The 25,022-nt window shown below is 49.5% G+C and overlaps 1 protein-coding gene across 1 annotated transcript in view; it reads right to left on the reverse strand.

Moving 5' to 3' along the window:
* ZFAT (zinc finger and AT-hook domain containing) overlaps nt 1-25,022 on the reverse strand; it is a 133,652-nt gene that overhangs the window by 54,243 nt on the left and 54,387 nt on the right. Inside the window, exons 7-10 of the mRNA XM_081116469.1 lie at nt 24,239-24,471; nt 14,188-14,275; nt 12,643-12,792; nt 10,759-10,932 (exon numbers count right to left, since the gene is read on the reverse strand). Coding sequence (XP_080972595.1) covers nt 10,759-10,932; nt 12,643-12,792; nt 14,188-14,275; nt 24,239-24,471 — 645 coding nt within the window. The remainder of the gene's footprint in view (nt 1-10,758; nt 10,933-12,642; nt 12,793-14,187; nt 14,276-24,238; nt 24,472-25,022) is intronic.

Here is a 25,022-nt window from a genome sequence, read left to right on the forward strand (position 1 = left end):
AAGGGGCCGGTGGCAGAGCCCAGATTTGGGCCCCAAGGCTCCATTCACAGCCCTATAAAGACTCTTTCAGCTAATAAGGACATGACACAATTTCCCCAAAGGGAACAAAGAATTTATAACAGCAATGGGCACAGCATTCACACATAAAGGTTTGCCACAGGAAGGGCCAGCAGCAGGGAAATGTGTTCTGTCCAGCTCTGTGCAGCTCAGCTGTTGGATCCTGGCTGTCTTCTCCGTTGCTCAGGGGCCCATTAGAGAAACAGGAGGTAACCCATCCTGCTACAAGGATGGACTCAGACACTGGGCAGCAAACCCCCCCTTGGACGGACAAGGCTGACAGTGAGTGCAGGTGACCTGGGAGGGGACCCTTCTCCATCCAGCCCCTCGGAAAGCTGGGCAGCACCTACAAGTCTATCACTTTGACCTCTCTGATACCCTGAGGCCATCCAAGTCCAGGTCTAACTAAGCCAGCCGAAGATAATACACTTTAAACAGGAAGGATCAAAGCAGACCAGGAAAAACCTTTGTAAAATTATGATAGAGTGTAAGCAGTTATGGTATCACAGTTTGTGTATAGCAGACCTTCCTTATCATGGCCCCAGCACCCGCTCTGGCCTCACCCCACGCAGAGCAAACCCTGAACGATCTGCAATGGCAGGCAGGGCCCTCCAGAGTGAGGCTTCCTGTTAGGTCCCTGAGCTCATGCACCACCTTCTCTCCCCACCCCACCCCATCTGTGCACACGGCGTGCCCACCCCACCCACAGCCTCTGTACTTGCTGTTCCCAGGGCTGGGTGCCCTTCCCAGACTCCCCTACACCCGCTGGCTCCTTTCCCTCAAGTCTTTGTTTGACCGTCGCCTTCTCACTGCATCTTTCCACAACCTTCCCATTTATAATGACAGTCCCCATCACCCTCCACGGATACATTTTTGGCATTACTCAAGTTGTAATTTTTATAGTGAAAATTATAAAAATTTCATGTTCATTTTTTCATTTTCATATCTCAACTGCAGCATACTACATATTTTACTAATTTATCTTGTTCACCATTTAGCTTCCTGACAGAGGTTTTTGCTTTTGTTGCTAGTTATATTGCCCACCATCATATCCAAAGTGCCTAACTCCTCGATTCACCTTTGGTAAGTCCGTCTGGCACCCTCCTGGGGTACAGTACTTTGGGGACAGAGACAACACACCTCCCACTGCATGTCCCAGAGCTGGGACGTGAGCACACATTGGCTACAGGCCAGCAGTAAGTCACAGGAGTGCCCCAGCCAGAGGACTGTCAGCCTTGAGTCCCCTCCCTCCCACAATCAACACTCTCACACAGGGCACCCAGGCCTGCTTGTTGGCCCCTCTCCCATCCCCACCCAGACATCTGACTGGGCCTGAGTGGGCAAGTGACATAAGCCCAGCCAGGAATGTGCACTGTCTTGATATGGAGCATGTAACACAGGAGCTGCTGGTCATAATATTTTCACTCTGTGAATGAAACAAGCCAATCTTCGAGAGAGCTAGGGGAGAGTCCAGACAGACAGGCAGACGCGCATCAGAGCAGAGGAAGGCGGCACGAAGCGGAGAGACGGGGTGCCACGGCGCGGGCAAGGGGGTGGGCGCGGGGGCGGCCGTGGGCCGGCTGCCAGGGAAGCTCCGTGAGGAAGTCAGGGTGAAGCTGAGGTGGACCGACAAGGCCCAGCCACAGGAAGAGAGGGTAACCTGGGAAGAAGGCACTGAAAACACGAGGACCCGGAGTCTCCTAAGATGCTCCGCTGCCTTTATGATAAATGCCCCTTTCTGCTCCAGTGACCTCAAGTGAGTCTGTCAGCGGCGACCACAAGAGTCCCAACAAGCGGAGCTGCAGAATAAATCAGGGAACGCGTCAATATTAAACACCAAGACCCCAGAAAGCAAATGATAAAAAAAGGGCACGAACAAACAATTCACTCAGGAGAGGATTAGATCAGAATCAATTAATCAAAAGAAGTCCAATGACAGCAAACACATAACAGCACCGCAAACCAGCCACCGCTCAAACGCAGTCGCTCACTCAATCCACTAACCCTTAACCTGCTCCATACTAGTTATCAAACAACTGAACTTATCACAGCACAGCAAGACCCCATACCCATTAAACTGAGAAACAACAACTTTAATAACAGGGAATGCTAAAAATGAAAGAATTAAGCTGGAACACTTAAGGGTTTCTGCTATGATTTTTTTGAAAAGTTGGCAATGCATGCTGACCACCACCAAAACAAAGTCCCATCCTGCTCCTAGAAAAGGGCCCTGAGGAATTAATTCCAAAGAAGAAAAGGCTCATATGCAAGAAAGGGCTCCTGCTACATAAGTTATAATACTGGGAGGGAACAGAGCACTACAGTGTCCAAAAGTAAAGGCGTGGTTATATGGCTCGTGGGTTACCACCTGAAGGCGACATCACACAACTCTCGGTGCATCACCCATGGCCTCTAGAGCTACAGAATGTATTATAGCATTAGCTTTAACCACACTATGTAGTCATTCCATATGAACATGAGTGAAGACAGAAAAGAATTTTAAAATGAACGAGTCGCCTGTGAGGTGACAGAATCGCACGCGCACTGGTAGGAAGGGGTCAGGGCCCCGTGACTGCTGTGTAACGTCTCCTGTGCAGCAGAGAAGTGCCACAGGTAAACTAGCACCTGCCTCAGGAAGGGAGGGATGCTTCCTCCCACCCGCGAGGGCTCACAGTCCAGGGATGGGTCTTCCTATGAAGAAGCACAAAATGCCATCAATGGTTCCTGAACTTGAAGTTCCCACGAGTTCACTGTCTTTTAAAACACCACACCTGGCCTAACTCCATGGTGAGTCACGGGGCTCTTTTTTTGACCAGGCATCTCTGACCTTCTGCACAGACAGACAGTGGCTTCATTTTGTAAATGATCTCAAGGGGGTCACTTCTTGTTTCCTGAGGCACGAGACTTTTGTCAACAGAGTCACCCTGAGCCAGGCCTTGGCAACAGTACCTAAGAAAGCTGAGTCACACACCACTTTCTGGAGAAACACCTGGAGGAAAGCAGCGTGGAGGAACTGCAAAACAGCTGCCACGTGGAGAAAGCTAACTGCAAGAACAAAGTGCAGAATTTAGAATCTCAGTTACTTATAAAATCCTTCTTATTTGACCCAGAGGCCCAGATGTTAAAAGCCAAGATCACAGGCACCTAGGTGAACCTCACAAATATAATGTTAAAGGCAGACGCCAGACACAAAAGCATGTATTATATGGATCAATCTATATGAAATTCGAAGATAGGCAAGACCAAGCTATGGTGTCAGAAGACCGGGCAGGAGCTACCTGGAAGAGGAGAGAAGGGGATCCACGGGGAAGGTGGGGTGGGGGGAGCTCTTATGGGGGCAAGCAATGTTCTGTGTCCTGCCCTAGGATGTGGCGACATCCATAAGCTTCCTTTGTGATAACCCACTGAGCTGTGCACTTACAATGATGCAGTTTTTGTGGGGGTGATACTTTAACTTTAAAAAGGTAAAAAAAAACCCAGAAGAACAAATCCAAGAGGCTGCCTTCCCAGCAGGGGCCTGGGGCCTGGCATCAAATGAGTTCAGGAAAGAAAGCTGTCAGACAGCTCAAGGATCAAGTCTGAATGAAGACTGCACTGCACGACAGTGTGTGGATGGTGCTGGCGGCGGCTGCAGGTGGAGAGAAGACACTGGCACCATCTGCCCCTGGATGTTCAGCAAGGCATCTGAGTGCTGGCTTGCCAGGAATTTCCAAGCAGGGACTGCGATGTGCTCTGGAAACACAGCATTTCAGCACCAGCTCCTATTCCCTCAAAATGTGGGACCTGCTACAGCTCCCCTTCCGAGGCTGGGGTGAGGCAGACAAGCCACCTCCACCACACTGCTCAGGCTTCACGGGTGTGCGACTCGCCACTCGTGCAGTCTTTCTCCACCTTCGGGAGAAGTCTGTTTTTCCATCTAACATGAGCTCTTCCGCCCACACTTAGGGTAACTGGCTGATGGGACAAAGCTGACCTCTGACTGGAGCACTGGCTGGACCTGGAGACAGGGTGTCAGCTGAATCTAAATTCCACCAGATGTAAAGGACAGCATGGGGTCTGTCCTTCACTTGGGCCTTACTCAGGGAGGGGGGTTCTGCTTGTCCTGTTAGGATGGAGGGAGCAGGATATGAAGGTAGGAAGGGAGAATGAAGGAGGGAAAATCCTTGTTACTCTGCTGTGGGCTAGACAAGGGGCCCCCAAACCTAGGGGGGTTGGGACTGCCCTTCCTGTCAAATGTTCCCGCTGTGGAGGGAGGTGGCTGTGCCAGGGGCGGGGAGCCTGAGGAGCATCAGCTTGCTGAGGCCCAGTGCTCGGGTGCGAGTGATCCCAAGTGGAGGGAAGGGCCACTGCCTCTCCTGCGCGGGCAGCTGTGGGGCTCACTCTGGGACATACAAAGCCCCCACCCGGCGAACAGCTCAGCACCTGTCCTTTCCCCCTTTTTTCCTGTTAACCCTCACCAGAGGATATTTTTTTCCATTGCTTTTCAGAGAGAATGGAAGGGGCAGAGAGAGAGAGAAAGAGAGGAACATCATTGTGAGAGAGACACACTGAATGGCTGCTCCCACACGCGCCCCAAGCTGGGGTGGAGAGCGAACCCGTGACCCTGTGGTGCTTGGGTGGATGCTCCAACCACTGAGCCACACCAGCCAGGGCTCCCTTTGTTTCTTACTACACCCTTGTCTGCTGGATGAACTTCCCAGAGCATGGTTCTAGCTGTCAGTGACTTTAAACAGAGTTCCCTATAAAACAAAGGAGGAACGGAATGTTAGAGAAACTTTAAACCATCACATGAAAATAAAACCAGCCCTTTGCCTTCAGGCACTTGGATTTCATCGGGGCACAAAGGAAGACAGCAATGGAAAATGCCTCCCAATTTAAGGCAACTTGTTTAAATACCAGTTGAATTAAATCACTCCAGCCAAATCAAGCTGTAGGTGTCCCTCAAACCTGGTGGAGCATTAAAACCCTTAGGAAAAGAGATTTCCATAAATCTAAACTGTTACCAGCAATAATACCTAGGACATAAGCGTGAGGATGCCTTCTTATGACTGTTTGCCAGGTCTTACGGAAAAGGTGGTATTTTGCATTAGCAGACTTTTTAAGAAAACTGACTTGACCCTTTCCATACTGACACTCTAAATATTAATGGCTGCGTGTGACTTCCCAATGAGAGAGTGCTTGAGAGAAAGTAGCTTGATCTTTCCTAAGTGACGCATGATCTCCAAGCATCATTCTCACACTGCATCCTGAGTCCTGGAGCCACGAGAGCACTGAGCACTGGGCACAGGTCCATATGTCCCACACTTAGAATGACCCAGCCCACTTAACATCAACAGTTCGCCTCCCCACAGCCCCACTCCAGGCCCCAGCCCCAGAGCCTGACAATGTCACCTTATACATATGGCAAAAGGGACTTTGCAGATGTGATCAGATTAAGGATATGAAGATGAGATATTATCCTGGATTCTTCAGATGGACCCAATGAAATTGGGAGTATTTACAAGAGAGGCAGGAGGCTCAGAGTCAGGCGATGTGGTGACAGAAGCGAATGGGCAGCGAGAGCTGCTGGCTCGGAAGATGAAGGAAGGGGCGCCCAAGGTCGAGGACATCAGCAGCCCCTAGAAGCTGGAAAGGTTAGAGATGGATTCTCCCAGAGCCTCAGAAGGCGTGCAGCCTGCTGACACCTTAATTTAAGACCTCCAGCCTCCAGAGCTGTCACATAATAAATCCATGTTGCTTTAAGTCACATTTGTGGGAGTTGTTCCAGCAGCTGCAGGAAGTGAACACACCCATGTTACAAATGGAGGCGGCACAGGGGGGTTAGAGGCTGTGCAGGTAGGAAGCGGCTCCCACCCAGGCCTGCCTTCCAGAGCCCAGGTTCTGCCCCTCTGCCTTCCTGCCTGTCTTGCCCAGGTTCTGCCCCTCTGCGTTCCTGCCTTCCTGCATGCAGAGCCCTGCCACCTGGTGTGAGGACGCCACCCTGCGGTGGTCTCAGCAGCAGCCAATCAGGACAGAAATGCTGAGGCACTGAGTGCAGCTAAGAAGCCCTTGTGTGAGAGGCAGAATCTAGGCTGCTGCAGACTAGGAGGCTGGTGACTGTAATCAGTGGGTCAGTTCCAATACCAGGAGGACTGGGCCACGAGACTTGGAAGGAAACAAAGGCAATGCAAAGTCAGATAAAGAAGAGGCAAGAGCATGGCACCCAGGTACAGGGACTGACCCTGGGGTGGGCATTTGCAACGGAGACCCTCCACCCTGGGGATGTTGCAGTAACCAAGCTCTCTTCTCGTTAATATGAATATGAGTCCAAGCTAACTGTTCAGCAGGCTGCGTGGTTCATTTCAGAGTGTGGACTCTGTTATTTCCAATTAACCTTATTGCTCATAAAAACCTGAGAAAGAGTTTTAGGTGGCTCCACACAGGGTACACATATGAAGTGGCAACCCTGGGCCCTGAAGTCAGCCCTCCCTCTCCTGCCTGCCACCCAGACACCAGTCCACAGAGACAAGCCACAGAGCCCGCCGTGTTCAGGCAGCTGGCCCCGCTCCCGCCTGGCCCCTTCCCCTTCCCCGGAGGGGCGCTGCAGGGAGGAAGATGCTGCAGCCGTCAGTCTCCGAAGCCTGAAGAGTGCACGCTGGCTGCTCAGGTACCGTTTTCTACTGGCCTCCTGCTCTGAGAGTGTTTAGAAGTAGACCATGGGCCAGCAGGGCTACTTTTCCTAGAGGGATTCTGCCTTTAGAGCAGGGGTGGGGAACATCCGGCCTGCGGGCCGTATACAGCCAGGGAAATCTTTTGGTCTGGCCCTGCCAAGGCCTCACCAAAGAGAAGCCATTCTAGCCTTCGCATTAAGGGTGAGTTAATTAAATGTTTGACCACACAGAGCAGGCTCATTTTTAAGTTGATCATTTTGTATGGCCCATGAATGACGTTATAAATATCCAAATGGCCCTTGGTAGAAAAAAGGTTCCCCACCCCTGCTTTAGAGGTAAGAGGGAAGAAAACACTGCACATTTATTCTCCTAGAATGTGTAGCCATGGGATCTCTCACTATAAATCGAAGAAGTGAGGGGAGAAAAGGTAGTTCCTGCACTCAGACCTCATTTCCACTCTGAACTCTCCAAGTGTCTAATCACTACACACAGAGTGCTTGGAGCTTGGACAATTCCTCTTTGTGAGTTTTACCAGAATACTTCTTAACTCACATGTATGAGGGTAGTCTGGACTGGAGGGAGAGGAGTCCAAAGGAATCAGCACTGAACTTCAAAGAGCTTTTCATTTCATGATTAGAGAATTCATGCTTGATCACATAACATAAAGCCACTGTACGTACCATTTAACCTTCCCCATCTGCTACAGGTGAGCAGGACCATGTAGAAACTCCAGAGCGCACACCACCCAGGCCCTTTTTAAAGTCAGGAGGGGAGTGGGTTACAGCACGGTTTTTGCATTAAATTCTCCCATACTGTTGCATACATACAAAAGGTTTCATCGGGTTCTTTAAGATCAATGTCTCTCTTTGTCCATATTGACTGGCAAACCTTCTTAACTGAAACCTTCACCCAGGCTAACCTACCCCTTATAAGCCACAGTAATGAGCTCCTCTGGGAAACAGGAATGAATAAATGGAGAGAGCAGTGTAAAGACACCGATAAATGTGAAAAATTAGATTCACAAGCAGAAAAGGACAGGGTAATCACTGAATTCCCTTCTCCTTCATTAAAAGATGCCTGAGAAGATCCATTTAATAGTGAGCTACTCTACCATATTTTAAAATGTCTAATTCACAAGCATTTGATTTAATATAACTAGGAGATGAGACAGGGGAAATAATCAGCAGTTTCGAGACTGCTGTATCCCAGCCACCCTATACAGGGTACTTCACATTGTTTTTGGTTTTTTTCCACTCATTCGATCAACAAAAACTCAATCAACAAAAATCTTCTGGAAACCAGACACTGTTTTAGGTGCTGGGGACACAAAACAAATATAGTAAAAGTAAAAAATCTCTGCTTGTGGAGCTCACAGTTCAGTGGAAGACAGAAACCTGCAAATAAGGAAATTATACTGCACATTAGAGGAAGGTCTAATGAGAAACAGTAGGAAAGTGGAAAAGAGTATGAAGTGATTGGCAGAGAGAAAACATGATAAAGAAGGAAACCATGTACCACACAAGGGAAAGACCAGCCAAGAAGGGAAACCTAAGAACACAGGGAGTTTGGCTGATTTGGTGGGTGTGTGATTTTGTAACACAGAGGCTAGGGAAGGCTCCTGAGAAAGGGGCAAAGACCTGTGGGCCAGGAACAAAGTGTTCATTGAGTATCTGGGGGGGAGAACGTGCCAGGCAGAGGCCAGTGCCCTGAGATGGGCCTGTACCTGGTGGGTATGAGGAACAGGAAGGAGACCAGTACATCGGGACAGGTGAGTCAAGGGGGAGTGGAGCAGATGAGATCAGAGGTAGAGAGGGGTTGAGAGGGTCAGCCAGGTCTCAGCAAGGACTTGGGCTATTACTTGGACATTTGTTTCAACAGGAAAACTCGCCACTGTTTGGAAATGTACTGCAGGGACAAGGGCAGGTGCAGGAGGAGCAGTTAAGAGGCTGGTGGCTTGCTGTGAGGGTGCTGAGACTTGGAATTCCAGGTCACGCTGAAGGGAGAACACGCTGGACTTGCTCATGGCCCACCTGCGGGGTGTGAACCAGCCAGTCCAGAATGACCCAGGTTTTTGACTGGCACAACTGAACAGGAGTAGCCAGTGATTGAGCTGGGGCACAGCAGTGGCTGTCAAACCATGGCAGGGGCCCATCCAGCCTGCTGCCTGCTTTTGTACAGCTGAGAGTGAAGGCTTCCACAGGTTTGTAAAACAAAACAAAAACAAACAAAAAACAAGAATATGTAGCAGAAACCCTATGTGGCACTCTAAAGCTAAAATATTTACTCTCTTTTTCTTTGTAATCCTCACCCAAGGATATTTTTTCCATTGCTTTTCAGAGAGAGTGGAAGGGAGAGAGGGAGAGAGAGAGAGAGAGAGAGAGAAACATCGATGTGAGAGAAACACATCAATTGGTTGCCTTGTTCACATGCCCTGACCCGGGCAGGGGATCAAGCCTGTAACCAAGGTAGATGCCCTTGGCCTGAGTCGAACCCAGGACCCTTCACTCTGCAGGTCAATGTTCTAACCACTGAGCAAAACCGACTAGGGCTATTTTCTCTCTCTACAGAGCTTGGTGACCCCTGGACCCGAGGAGATGTGTTTGGGGGACAAGGAGCTCAGCGCTGCACAAGCTAAGTCCGAGGTGCCTTTTAGACATGCAGGGGCAGACACTGAGGGTCAGTTGTAGAGGCAGGGCTGGAGCTGGGGGAGAGCACAGAGCTAAAATAGTAGTCTGTAGACTCCTACATACGTGGTTAAAGTCGTAGAATGGACAGATCACCAAGGGTGTGAGTGTAGAAAGAAGAGTCTACGGGCTGAGCCCTGTCCTTCCAAGCTATAGAAATCAGAGCCCAAAAGGAGCACCGGAGAAGGGATGAAACCAGGCAAGGAGGGTGCATCTCAATGGGAAGGAGCCCCCAGAATGTTCTTAAAGGTAGGACCTAACGGCCACATCATCAAAGTTCTGAAATTAAGTCTTTCCTGAAATCACTTGGATATTTATAATGAATTCCAGCTCTTGCATATACTTATGCTAAGTAACAATATATTTATAAACAGTTTATTCATCTCATTACAGAGAGTACTCACAAGTCCCTTGAAGAATTTAAAGGAAAATAAAAAATGTTAACAGTCTTTATGGTTTAGTTGCCTGTCTTCCTATCCAGCCCCTCTCAGGATGACCTTCCTGGCCAGTGACCACCACCCACTGCCCACCCCCATCATGACTCACACCCGCCTCCATTCCATACCTTTACCGAGGCAGCACACTCCTCCTCCTCCCACTGGACTATAACCTCCCTGAAGGCAGGAGCCATTCCTTATGGACCCTGTGCCCCCAGAACCTACCTTCACAGCTGGCATTTAGTAAGAACTCAAACAATGGTTCTTAATGAATGAATGAAATTAGAAACCCACTTAATACTTTATCAAGGTCAAATCTGCCCCGATATTGTTCATATTTTAGACTCAGCCCCATTTTGGACTGAACATGAAAACCCTGGCAGAGCTTGGATGATAAGAGCATCCCCAGGGAACACCCAGCCAGGGTGATCATGGACACCCCTCAAGATTCCCAGACTCAGCAGGGATGGAGGCTTGGAGAAATTGCAACTTCCAGAACTGAAGGTCAGGGCCTCCTGAGGATGCTTCATTCCCTGAACCCTTCCACGCCCACCCACACTGTACACACATATGCACATGTGTATGCACACACATCCACATATGCATGCATATGCATACATGCGCACACGCATGCATACACATACCCATATACAGAAATATGCATGTGTGCACCCCCACACATATGCACACATGCACACACAGTGAGCACTCATCAAGCCCTGGTGGCATTGGGCACAGCTCCAGCACTGAGTGAGCACAGGGTATGAGGAGGCGTGAGGTCTCCGTGGCTGCTCTCTCAGAACAGAAATTCCACAAGACACGTGCCCTTACTTGCCTCCAGGACATCCACATTTTCGGCTGGACTCGGAGTGTCACCTTCAAACCACACTTTCAGAGGAGAAAAAACTCACTTTGGAAGCATTTACTCACCGTCAGCAGTGTGAAGGAGCTTGTGACTTTTCAATGTCCCTTTTGATTTGAATTTCTTGCCACACATGTCACAGAGGTGGGTTTTCTCAGTGCTGTGACGATTCATATGAGCCTTGAGGTTACTCTTACTACGAGTTGCATACTCACAGAGAGAACATTTGAAGGGTTTCACACCTAACAGGAGAGAGAAAAACAAACATACACACACACTCACAGATTTACTTATGTGTGTCCACATCCATTTTAAACAGAGTTGTGCACATGCTTGCCCCTGAACACGCCGCACACTTTCCACACCTTGCTCTTCCCCAGACTGCTCTCCTGGCTGGACACCTCTCCTCCTGGGTGCACCAAGGCCTCCACTCTGCAGCCTTCTCTGATCTTCTCAGACAGATTCCCTGCCTCCCTGTCCATGTGCCCAAATCCTGCAACTCTCAGCTAGCTGTCCTGCGCACGGCGCACTGCAGCGAGCTGTCCACACCCGCTTCTCTCTCCCCACAGTCTGGGAACCCTAGAGGACAGAGACCCTGAGCAGTTTATTCATCAGATGTTCATTAAATCCAACTGAGCTGCGTTAAACTGAACAAAATTAAAGCAACCAAGGGCCTCTGCAAGAATCAGTGGGGCCAGGTGCCCAGGGTCAGATGTGAAAGCACGTTTTACTTCCTAAAATCAGCAGAGCTTCACAACGCTGGGTGTAGTTCGTGGTGACTGGGACGAGGGGGGCACCTTGGAGTCCAGCTGCCCTCCTCCCTTCAACAGACAGCGACGGAACCTGCTTTGTCGTTGTACTGAGCCATGCTCTGAAGCTAGGAAGTCCGGCCCTGGCTACACTGTCCAGGGGGAAATTCGATGAGCAAAAAGGCCACCAGAACCGAGTGTGACATGGAGGGGTGTAATGTGCCCGAAGCTGAGCACAGGGGCATAACAGACAAACTGTAGTGAGCCCACCCTCCTCACCCCTCATCCACACTACCTATGATTTTTGCGGTTGAGGAAACAAGGAGCCCAGGGCTGAGGTGCACAGGAAAAGTATCTCCCAGCCGGGCTCTGCTCTCAGCTCTTCCTGCCTTGTCCAGGTTCCTACTCCATCATTACTGTTCTCTTTACTGAACTGTTAGCCTCTCTTCTTAAAAGTCCCTTCTCTGTGGCCTAAAAACAGGTCATTTTCATCCCATTTGTGGATAAGACTGAGTCTTCCATCCCAGCCAGGAGCTGCCTTGTTCCCCCTGCAGTACTCCAGGTCCCTGCCTCACAGGAGGGCCCATGTCTCATACCCAGGGAGCCACATCCCTACCCAGGGGGAGGAAACAAAGCTGGCAGCCTGCAGACTCTAACTGTATCCTGACCTCCAACTTTCCAAAGACCCAGAGAGTGCTCCCCACACTTCCTTCACGAGCAAGACCCCAAACATACAGCCTCCGTTCCTCCTTCCACTACTTCATCTGCACACAACTCTTCCATGTCCGAATTCCTCCCACTGTGGGAATCATAGGGCTCTGAGGTCCCTCCAGCCTCCATTCATTCAGAACATCAACACTTGCTCAGCAGCTACCAGGCACAGTACACCCTTGTAGGTACCAGAGTTACTGCTATAACTGAGACCATGCATCCTTGTTGCCTAGTACAAGAGTCACAGTGATTTGTTTACTTATTTAACTATACAGCAATGAAGAACCGCACACCTCTCACCACTGCAACTGCAGCTAAATTTGTAATATTTAAATCACTGGTTGCAGTGTATTGATGGACATGCTTCTCGGCGTGCTAAAGAAATTCTAACTGTAGACCACCCAAAGACGTGGCTTCCTCCTAACTCACTCCCAAATGAAGCATGCAAGCGCGACACTCAGAGGGCCTCTACTCAGAAAGGCGGATACTCACCTTCGTGAGCCCAAATGTGCCGCTGAAGGTCGGAGCCATTCTTCATGAAGTAGAAATCACAGTACGGGCACTTCATGGCTCTCTTTCCAATCAGCCCCTTCAGCTGAACCCTCCTCCCAAGCACCTCTGAGATGGTGTTCATGGAGACCTCTGGAAGAAACGCAGGTAGTCATCAGAAGCAGCCAGAGGACTTCGGTTCAAGTGAGAGGTGAATGAACCTCGAGGAGGCACCTGAGCCCACTGGTCAGTCCCAGCAGGCAGACTGGGATGTGCCTTGTGCTGTCATGGGAGGAGTTTTGCACAAAAAGTTAACCTAGAATCTAATCAAGTCTCAAAACTAAATATCTGTTCACATGAAATGGGAGGGATGCAGAAACGACATCACGAGGAGACAGTCAGATAAATGCAGAATGTGAAACTGTCCACAGGAACAGCAACCCAGTTTCTCCAAGTCAATGTAATGGGAGGGGGGGGAGCAGGAGGCAGGGGTGTCCTATAAGAATACAAGAAACTTAAGGGACATAACAACTGAAAGCAAAATGCCTGGATCTTGATTCAAACAAGCAAGCTGTAAAACAAACAAACAAAAAACCTGTGTTGGCTGGGGGAATTTTAAATGGACTGATACGAGGTGGTGAGAAGGGACTACTGTGACTTCTGTTTGTTTTAAAGGTAACACAGGGGTTGGTGACAAAATTCTTAGTAGAGGTGCATTCTAAAGTTGTGTTTATGGGGAAATTATATGATTCCTGGGATATACTTTAAAATACTATTCCAGAAAAAAATATATATATGGGGGTTGATACAGGAAACAAGTTTGACAAAATGTAGATAACTGAGGAAGCTCAGCTGTAGCTCAGCCCTGTCCAAGGATGTCCCAGGGGCTGCGGGACAGTACCGATGACTAGAGTGCAAGTGGTATCTGCACTGTGATGGGGGTGTAGGAGGAGCTCTCTCCCAGACAGGGGCCACCAAAGCCTCCCCAAGGGTGGGGCTCTGAGAGAGAACATAAAAAATAAACAGGAATTAACCAGGCAGAGTAGAGGAGATGTATCCCAGGCAGTGAGCATGGAAGTGACAAGACACAAATGCCCAGGCAGCTCGAGGCTCACCTTCACACATCTCAGTGGCATGAAACTGACCAAAGGTGATGGTCACTCCAACTCACGGAGGTTCCTGGGCCTGGGAGGAAGCCCACACCCTCATAACCACCACGTTGGGCAACACAAACCTATGGAAGGACCAGGCATAGGCTCCTGAGGGTGGAATCTAGTCAGACCTGCACTGGCAGTGACCCACGTAAAGGCATTCAAAGTTCATGTTAAAGGGGGCGAGGGGGCTCATTCGACTTTGGGGAGATAAAAGGATAAATGAGGTAAATAATTATATAAACTCCCAGCTCTAAATAAAGATGATTGTGCCCCTTGGGCTTACTCCCATCTTCCTCCCTCTCTGCTTTCATTTAGTGCCGCTGATGTGCGATGCTGTTTAAGGTAAGTGTGAGCATTTACAATGGACCTCCCGCTCCAAGCTGCACAGCCTTACCGGGGTGGTTGGTCTTGATGTGCGACTTTATCAACCGATCTTCTGAAAAAGACTTTTCGCACACAGGACAAGAGTAACTCCTTTTGTCCTTAACAGAAAGAGAATGAAATCAATTGACTGTCTTGTCCCAAATGGGCTGTGGAGAGATCGCCACCACCACCGCCACCGCCACCATCAAAGCTCGACGCACAGTGCACCTTTCCAAAAACATGACATGCAGCCTGCACCTGCCCCGCACAGCCTGCACCTGCCCCCAGCTGCCTGCACCTGCCCCGCACAGCCTAGCGAGCTGGACAGTGGCAGGGGAACAAAGTCGCCTGTGTTAGAGGGAGGGACGGGCTGAGTGAGCGATGGCAGTCCCGCAGAGGTGCCCGGGCCAGTGGAGGGCAGGCCTGGCCTCGAGTCTGTACACAGACCAGCGCTGCTCTGCGACCCAGCGTGTACCACATCCTCTAGTGCCCAATATGCATGGCATGCATGGGGATCACAGAAGATAGTCTATTGAGATTCTCCATGAACAGGCATTACTGTGCTCATGTTACAGATTAAGAAACTGAGGCCAGGGGCTATGAGGAAGAACCAGTGTCAGAGCCCAAGTGTACCGGTGCCCACCTGGGCTCCTCCTCCCACCCAGGGCCGGGTCCCACTGAGGCTGCAGGTAAGGAGCTCATCCGGCACAGCCGCAGCCTCACAGGCTAACTGAGGTGCCACGTTCCCAGTTAGGGACACAGGTCTGTGAGTGACCAAGCCATGGCCTTGCTCAGCTGCCATTTCTGTCAGAACTCATCAGGGGCTATTTCACAGGACAACTTTCCCAGAGGGTGGGTGCTATCGGTTAAACTGTGTCCCCCAAAATTCACGTGTGAAGTCCTAACCCCTAATGCCTCGGGCCTCATTTGGAAATAGGGTAGTTGTAGGTGTAATTGCTGTAATTACATAAGATGAGGTCACCAGGGCAGGCCCTAATCCACCATGACTAGTGTCCTTAAAAAGGGAAATCTGGACACAAACGTGTACCCAGGGAGGATGCCGTGTGAAGATGAAGGCAGAGGAACAGGTGGCAGGTCTACAAGCCAATGGCTCCAGCAAGGAGAGTCCCAGTGCACACCTGCCCACAGCCTCAGGAAGAGCGTCACTCGGCACCTTGATTGCGGACTCCCCGCCTCCAGAACCACCCGTGGGCCCACAGAGAGCTATTGTTTCAGCCTCTAGGGTGGGTGTGCAGCTGATTATAGCAGCCGGAGAAGCTAGGACAGTGGTTGAGCTGAGCAAGGGCACAGACCAGCAGATGCCACCCTGTGCCGCAGGGTCAGGTGTGTCAGAAGGTGGAGAGAGAGGCGTTAGTCACCGGCATCCGGTTCCCTCCTTGCTCTCACCCTCAGCATCCCCAACAGGGAAGACAGCCAGGTGAGGCAGCCCCAGTGCATGCTGGCCAAGCCAAGACACACGGGCAGACCCCCAACAGCCCTCGCAAGCGTGCCCAGCAGGAACAAACTTCCCAGGCCCAGACTACCGGGCGCCAAGACCTGGCGGGGAGGACTCTGCGTGTCCAGGTGAACAAAAAACAAAAGCAAGATGTGCAGGAGCTTTGCCTGCAGTAAAGTGTTGGGCTTGTGCATACAGGGGATGTCACAGCCCTTACTCGCTCGGGGGCACAGGATGACTATGTCCCGCCACTTACTGAGCACCTACCGTGAGCTCAGCATGTGCTTCCCAGGTTAGTAAGTGAATAGCATCCTCACAGCCACCCCAAATGCACTCTACTCACTCCGCTAAGTGATGATAAAGACAACAGCAGCCATGTCTTAAGAACGTACTGTAAGCACAGCTCTGGGCAAAGTGCTTCACACACCCTGACTAAGGAGGCGTTTAGGAACCTGGCCCAGGTCACACCACCCAGAGAGCACAGCTGGACATTCAAGCCAGACCTCTGGATCCCAGAGCTCCTGCCCTGTGAGACAGTAACTAGTGGTAGAGGCTCAGGGCTCACAGTCCCCGAGTTCAAATCCCGTTTTCACCACTTATTAGCTAGGGCAACGTTAGGCAAGTTACTTAACATGTCAATATCTTAGCTTCCTCAAAATGTCAATAAAAACCACCTCCTTCATAGCACTGCTAGGATAAAGGAGACTAGAACACATAAGCGGACTTCTAGTTCCTGGTCCCACATGTGAGAAACTTGGACGTCTCCATTCCATTCTAACAGCAAATGAAACTCTGAACAAGCTGAAAGAACAGCAATCTTCTTAGATCCAAAGAGACATGAGTTCCTAGGGCAAATCACTGCCCCCAAACTGGACAGACAGGGAGAAACAGGAACCACAGCTTACTGGTGCAAAAACTCACGAGCAGAAAGCTCCCTGAGAACCAGCACCACTGTCAGAGCTAGAAATCCAGGGACCCAGTCGTATAAGGGCCCCTAAACTGTTGTTTCACCTACAGGAGCTCAGCCTGTTCTCACAGTGACTATCGCGCTGGCAGGGAGAGGGGAAAGGGAACCACTATGAAAGACACCAGCTTCCTGTCCTTAGCAGGCCTGCCTCAGGAAGCCGGGGTAGAAGGGGGCAGGCCACAGTGGGCTGGACTAGAAATCAGTAACAGAGAGACGGCGGAATATCCCCAAATACACACAGATAAAAACACACTTAAATAACATGCGTCAAAGAAAAAATTTGAAGAAAAAAATTTTAATACTTTGAACTAAATAAAAACACCTTATCAAATCTGTAGAAAGCAGTGAAAGCTGTGCTTAGGGGAAATTTATAGCACTGATGTATAGATCAGAAAGGAGGGAAAATCTAAATTCAATCACCAAAACTTCCACCTTAAAAAAGTGGGGGGGAAAGAGGAAATGAAATCCAAACGAAGCAGAAGAAATTAGAGCAGAAATCAGTGAAATTGAAAACTAAAAATTAATAATAAAAAATCAATGGAACCAAAGGCTGGTTCTTTGCAAAGATCAATAAAATCATTTATCCTTTAGCCAGGTCAACTAAGAAAAAAAGAGCAAATTAGTAATATAAAAAACAAAAGGGGTGTACTAGAGACTGCAGGGACCTGGAAGGTTAAAGGAACACTATAAGCACAAATGTGACAACCTACCTGAAACAGACCAAGTCCTTAAAAGACACAACCTGCCACAACTCACACAAAAAGTAGACAATGTGAATAGGCTTATATCTATTAAAGAAATTGATCGATAATTAATAATCTTCCAAAACAAAAAGTGCCAGCCCAGATAGGTTCACCTGTGAATTCTACCAAATGGTTAAGGAAGACATATACCAGTTCTCTACAATCTTTTGTAGAAGACAGAAGCAGAAGGAACATTTCATAACTCATTCTAGAAGGCCAGCATGACCCTGAAACCAAAAACAGACATCACAAGAAAATGACAAGCCAGTATCTCTCACGAACATAGATGCAAAAATCCTCAACAAAACAAAACATTAGCACACCGAACCCAAGGGTGTAGAAGGAACTATACACCATGACCAACTGGGACTCATTCCAGCTATGCAAGGCACATGTGGGGAGGGGGCACATGGGAAATCTCTGTACAGTCTGCTCAGCTTTGCAGTGAATCTAAAACTGCTCTAAAAATAACGTTTATCCAAAGCACATAAAGTGCTCAGAACAGAGTGAGTACTCAATAAATCTGAGACTTGGCTGCTGTGGTTTTAGCACTGTTATTATGCAACTCGGCCTCGGACGACAGACCTCTCCTGGGCTGACGCACCCTGGGCTCCTCCCGAAGGGGGATCTGAAAGAGCGTACTCCCAGAGGGCTTTTGGATTAGCTGCAGAATGTCTCCTGAGGCTGGTGTTCCCCAGAGTACACTTAAGAAAAGGGTACTTTATACCTAAAAACAAAAGTCCCTCTGAACAACCAAATGGTATGGATGCGTTTCCCACCAAACATCTGAGGCACGAGCCATGCCTGCCAGGCTCAGATGTCCAGGGGTCCAGGCAGCTCTCGTGAGGCTGTCCTGAGCTTTCTGCCCAGACTACATCACGGGCTCCAGGCTTCTCAGCATACCCGTCACTGTCCTCTTCTGCCCTTGACCCTTCCAGGTCCCCTTGGCACCCCCAGCATCCGCACACAGGAACTCACATTCATAGTGACATTCTAAAGGATGCCGTCGGCCAGACACCCACCCTGGAGGAGGCCTGTCACCACCCCGCTGTCCCCAGCGCCCTAGTCATCAGAGTTGACGAAGGCTTTCAAAGGGCTTTGAAGGAGTTTACAGTGATCTCCCCTGAGTCCTTGCTATTTGATTTTTTTCATTTAATCTCTGATAGTCTGAAAGCAATTTATCTTAGAGCTTATCAGGGCCCCTCATTTCTTGATGCCTTTGAAGACTGTCAGAAGGACACAGGCAGTGGGGAAAGGTGCTGGGAGAAGGGTGCACTCTTAGGACTCATTTCTTTCTTTTTCAAAACCTCAGTTCCATACCAGAGATGAAAACTGAAACTTAAAAAGAGAGCTGGTTAAAAGCGTTCCTGGCAGAGGCGAAAGAATGAGAAATCCATCCTGTAATGACAGTAAAAGAGCCCAGCCCTGGTAGTTTGTTCCGAGGGAAATGACCTTCAAAGCAACACAAGACTGAAAGAAGGGAGGCAGCAGCCGGAGACCACGGCTGAGGCCACAGCCACGGCCACAGCCACGGCATGCAGTGCAGGTGCAGCCCAGGGCTGATGCACAGAGCCCCACTCTCCACTCTGGGCAAACCTCGCCTTGGTCTACACCTCTGTGCCACCAGGTGTATTAACTGTTACCTAAATAAGTACACCTATAAAATATCTGATATCAGCTTAAAAATATAAGATGGGAGATTCCACTCTGAACAGTTTCTCAGGAATAAAAGATCACGGTTATGGTACCTGCTGTCCTCACCCCATCATTCCTCAGACTTTCCAGCGCCCCCGCTATGCGCCGGGCTTTGCCCTGAGAGCAAAGGTGTGAGACACTGACCCTGCCCTCAAGGGGCTCAGGATCTAGGATAGAGAGAGAAGGGCCAACACACAGAGCCACAATTGTCATCATGGGACATGCAAAAGTATGGAGAAGACAGGACAGGTGATGCTCAGATTGTGACTAATTTGAACAGTTAGAAACATGCTCCACTTGGGATTTCAGCTCAAGGACTTTCCGTTCACTGAAAGCCGTCTGCTTTGCCATGCTGAGCCCCCTTGGTTGGTCTGGACCTCGGGCCGCTAACAGGAAGCTGTTTTGTGCAGGGGATACTCTGGCGGCCCGCGGTCTTGGCTCTGTGGGTAAACACCCAGCAGGGCGACACAAAAACAAATAGGCCTGTGATCAAGTAAGAAAAGTCCATGCTCCTGTGGCTCCAGGTAAGGAAAAGCCCATGTCCAGTCATTTAAGTTCAACAGCATTTTCCTCCAGTTAAGAAAAAAACTACAGACTGACCCACTTATTTCCAGAACGATCCTGGAGGTAGCTCCCTCTGCTTTCTCTGTGCTTTGTTGGCAACATAAGATTGGTAAGAGTTTTTAAAGAATGTATACCTTTATAGCCAAAAACAGACTATGCACTTCTCAAAGACATGGACCAGCATCAATTTTAACTATTTCTTGAGAGACCATCACCCGCTGGATGGATGCCCACCACCACCACCACCAGCACCAGCACCACTGTACCCCTCTGTCTCCGCTATTCCTGCTGCTAAGAAGGACCTGTGCTGTGTCTCTTACAAAGGTCATCTCACTAAACTTGCACAGCGCCCCTGGGGGCGGGAGTGCTATCCACAATTTACAGAGAGGGCCCAGAGAGGTTAGATAGTGAAGCCACACTGCAGACAAGTGGTGGAGTGAGATTGCAACACCAAAAATGTGCCCATGCCCAGCTGGGCTGTGACTGCTGCACCGCCCTCGGGGTTGTTACCTGCGAGGTCTGCGGGGCAGGAACACAAGCCGGAGGTAAGGGCAACACACTGACATACTGTGGACAGCCACCATATGCTCCACCTCCGGATATTTCAAAAGTCTGTGTCAGGAGAAACTTACTTAGTTAGCCAATCCCCAGGTCCTTCTCACACGATGACAGAGGTGTGAGCCCAGGAATGTCACTTGTAACAGTTACCCCCATGGGATTCTGATTCGTGATGTCATGAGTTACATCATTTGGGTGAGTGACTTACGAACGTATTTAATGGGACTCAAATGAGGCCGCCCATCTCACTTCGCCACCCTGCACATACATGTACACATACTGACATGTAAACATACCGAAACACAGAAACAAAGGTCTCAAAAAATACTTACCTTTGGTGTGGGGGAGCAATGCTGATAATTTCTATTTTGTTCTACTCCATTTCCTTTGTAAGATACAGTAGCTGTGGTCCACAGAACTGAGTGAACAATCCCGTAATGGATCATGACCCGGGGATGGAACGCACACTGACCTGGGTAAGCGACACATTTCCTAATTTAACCCTCACAGCCCTGAGAATAGGTAAGTCCTGCATCAAATGGGAGGGCCCGACCAGACTTTCAACACACCTGGCCTCGACTTCCTGGATCACAAGTGAGGAATCCAAGCCCCACGCTGACGCAAGGGCTCACCCCCAGTCAGGACAGCACCCTCTCCAGTCCCAGCCAGGCCCTGCCCTGGCATCTGTACGGCATCTTCACTTTACATCCTGAAGCTCATTCCTGCCACCTCGGTGGAGTCTCACCACCACCCTGAGAAAGGAGGGCATAGTATTCCCTCCACTACTCCAGGTAGTGTCCAGAATAGGCAAACCCATAGAGCTAGAAAGCAGATTAGTGGTTGCCTCGGGCTCAGGAAGGGGAAAGGAAGCGATGATAACGAGATCTTCCGACTATGTCAGTGATTTATTACCTCTGGCTTCCTCACAAAAATAATTTACAGGCTCGAAAAACAAATGTTGCTTCAAAATACACGTTCAAAATACTGGAACCTGCTTTCATAAATGATGCAGTCTTATTACCTTGGCGATACAGGCCACCTGCTTCAGGGAAAATGCCTCTTCATTCAATATTCTGATGTAAATATGGAAGGCTTCTCCTTGGTTTGTGCTGCCTACTCTGTTGGGAATTTCCTCCCTGCCTCTTCCCACGGCCAAATCCTGCTCATCAAGCTTAGAGCACCGCCTCCAGGGAGCCCTCCTTTACCTCGACCTGGCCCTCTCCGGGGTAGTTTGTGTTGGCCTCGCTTACCCTCCCTCATGGCCACACTGCCATCACTGTCCACCAGTTTCTCCCCCACAAAACAAAGAGCGCCTCGGAGACAGGCCCGGCCCGTCTTCGTATCTGACATCCCCGTGGCGGGCAGGCCGAGAACACCTCTAGCCTGGGTCAGCGAGCGGCAGGAGCAGCAGCCTCAGACGGCAGAACTGCATGTGTCGGCGAGGGGAGGCTGAAATGACACTTTAACCACCTCAAGAGGGCGAGTGTTCGCGAGAATCGGGATAGCTTCCTGTTCGGCGAGGTGGAGGCGTCGCCTCCCTGCTCTTCTCTTGTGGGAACTTCCAAACATTTAATTATTGGGGCACAATGCACAGCTCAGAAGTATCAACACAGGCCCCACTCTCATGGGACATCTACGGCCACCACCTTCCTTCAAATACTGTGCAAGTGACCAAGAGACCTGCCCAGAATGGCGTGGCTGAAATTCATGACTGACCGCCACACAGCACGGGGCAGTCACGAGAGCGTGGGTCATGGAGAAGCACGCGGCTTGAGCTCCACCACCATCCCCAACCAACAGGGTGACAGTGGCAACTTACAACATGGCTCTGCAACAGAAGGCTCCTAACCTGCCCAGTGGCAGAAGTAATCCCCACCTCCTGGAAGTGGCATGAAAATTAAGGTCACACGAGAGCCTGGACCACAGGATGAAACAGCAACTGCGACTTCCCCTTCCCCCAACACACACTCACCAACACCTTCTCGAGTGTTGGTACTGAAGAGGGAGCCCCTTTGGAGGAGATTCATAACCACAGAAAGTTGAAAAGAGAAGCTTCTTTAGATGCCAGTTTATAAGAAAATGAAAGCACATGAATTGGGGCTGAAGATCTGAGAGCATGTCGACGCTCTCCTACTGACCAGGAGCCCCAGGATGTGGCCAGGGGGCTGAGCACCACATCCCGGGGCCAGAACACAGGGGGATGGGCCATGAGTCCCTCTGACACAGGCTATGGGGATGGAAAAACAGGCATCCCAGACTCTAAAACTGCTCTCCGGCACCCTTGCTCTCAGCAGTCCACGGTCCGTGTCTCAAAATCGCTGAATCCAGAGCAACGAGTTCCAAACCGGTGAGTGGAATAAATGTAACAGTAACGACAGCCGCTGGTCCAGTGCTTCCCCCATGCCAGGCACATCCTGACATTTGCACATATCTCCTCACTTCACCCCCACCTGAGGGCGGGTAAACTGAGGCACGGTTCCATAACTCACCTTGAGGCTGGATGGGGGGACAGCCTGGTCCCTGGTATCCACGGCTACACCCAAGGCTGCCCTCATGCTGGCCTCACCCCTCTTGACTCATAGGAGTTTCTGGTGAAGTCACAATGATCATTTCTGACACCTCAGTTTTCCTTGCGCTAAGAGAATACTAGAAGCAATACCAACCTGACAGCAACTCTATAAGGAAATAGGAACATGTACTAAGCAGAACCAGGTGACAGACACTAGCTGGTTCCGTCAGCCACACCAGCACTGAGCCAAGCTCTTTACCTAGAGCATCCACTTTAACCTCTCAGTAACTCTAGCAGATCTCTACAGAGACAAATACAGACATGTGCACGGGTGTATATGTGTGTACTGTGTTTATAGTTGTGTTTAATGTATATGTATTATATGTATGTGTGCACATGTGTGTATAAGACTTATTGGGGGGATCACTTCATAAATTATATGAATGTCTTTCCACTATGCTGTATATCTGAAACTAATATAATACTGAATGTCAACTGTAACTGAAAAAGTCACTTAAAAATACTACACGTGTATACATGTGTGTATATGTCTGTGCATATGTGTGTATGTGTGTGCATAAAACAGATATGTACTTTTTAATATATATTTCATACAGAAGGCTACTCAGGAAGGACAAGTGAACTGTCCAGTGTCACACAGCCTGTGCAAGTGCTGCAGACAGGATTTGAATCCAAGTTTCTAACCTCAAAGGGCATGTTCTTACCTACCCACAAAACCTGAGAAACCCTGACTTCACCATAGTGACAAAATGCCAGTGTTAGTGATTTTGGTGCCAGAAGACGGTGACATGAACATCCAGTTTCTGAAGCCTCATTTTGTGCCTCATGTGGCACAAAAAGCAATGCAATGGAAACAGAGCCAGCCTGGGGCCAGCTGTGCCCCCCTGATACCTGTCTCCAATCACTCTCAGGGGTCAGCCTCTTCAGTCAGATTAGGAGTCACAAAAATAAGCACGCCTTCATTCCCTGTGTTACATGTTCTCCCACCAAAGCATTAAACTGAGTTACCACTGTGGATATGAACAGCACTTTGGATAAATACACCACTTTTTTGAAATAAAATTGCTTCACAGATATTCTTTTGATTTCCTACAAATAGCACGACCATCAGACAATAAGAGGTTGTCGACCTTTCCTGTGCTCGTACTAGGAACCAAACACCACGCTTAGCACTTGGCAGGCATTTTCTAATTTGATCTCTCAGCAACTGTTAGTGGCAGCTATTATTAGTAGTATTGTCCCTGTTATTGGTAATTAACATGTCACTGGAGAGACCTGGCTTTACTTCTATTCTGCAGACGGTCTCCAATGCTGAGAATTCTGTACAGAAAGTGAATGTTTCCCATCGAGTCTTTTTCTCATCATACTGAAGACTCTCCCTGGGAAAGGAACCCTGGGGTGAAGGCTCCCGCAAGGAGGAGAACCTGTTTCGTGAGAAGGGCTCTGCGGTTTCAGGGTGGACGCTGACACACTGGACGGACACGAAGCGGGGGTACCTCCATATGCATAAAAGTGAGCAAGCCATGAGCACCCAGGGGAGACGGGGCTGCCACTCGGGCTTCTACTTACCAGCTCTGTGTGCACTTTAAGGTGGGCCTGCAGCTTATATTTATCTGGAGTCGAGTAGTCACAGCCTTCAGTGGGACACTTCAGCAAGATGTTGCTGTGTTTCTGAATTACATGGCGTTTAAGGCAGTTTTTGGTGATGGAAGAATAGTGACACTGGGAGCAATAATACAGATGTTCCCGGGTGTGGGTGCGGACATGCATGTCAAAATGCACTTGGTACCAAAAAAGTTTGCCTAAAAAAATATTTTCACGTGAGAACAAGGAAGTTTCTTTTATACTGAGTTTGATTTTTTTTTATTTTTATTATTACGACTCTGTAACTACTCTACTTGTCTACGCCTCCTGCTTGTCCGGGTCACCCTTCACACTGTCCACCACATTTCTGTCTGGAAATTACTTTTCAAAGGTGGGTGGTTGCAAACATTAAGGGTGCTACCTTTTTTGCCAGATGTCAGAGCTGGGGGAGGACACGAAGGTTTACTGAGGACCAATTAGGTGCCAGATACTATTATGAACATGTATACACCGAAGACTCTGACCTCTAGTGACACCTGGGTCTCCGGTCCAGAGCTGGGCCTCCTGCTCCCTGGGCTGCCAGCTCTCCAGGGACTGAGCCATGCCTGCTCTGTGACTGGAAGGTTCTATTCAGGGCCTCCCTACAAAGAGCTGCAGCCACTTCCGTAACCTCTCTGCTCAGCTAGAACTCAGCCACAACTCAAAGCTCTACGTTAAATGTGCCATGTGCCAGAGGAATGCCTCTTCTTGGTTAAGTTCTGGCGGAGGG

Source organism: Miniopterus schreibersii, assembly GCF_964146895.1.
Source record: "Miniopterus schreibersii genome assembly, chromosome: 17".
In the NCBI taxonomy this organism is placed as follows: domain Eukaryota; kingdom Metazoa; phylum Chordata; class Mammalia; order Chiroptera; family Miniopteridae; genus Miniopterus; species Miniopterus schreibersii.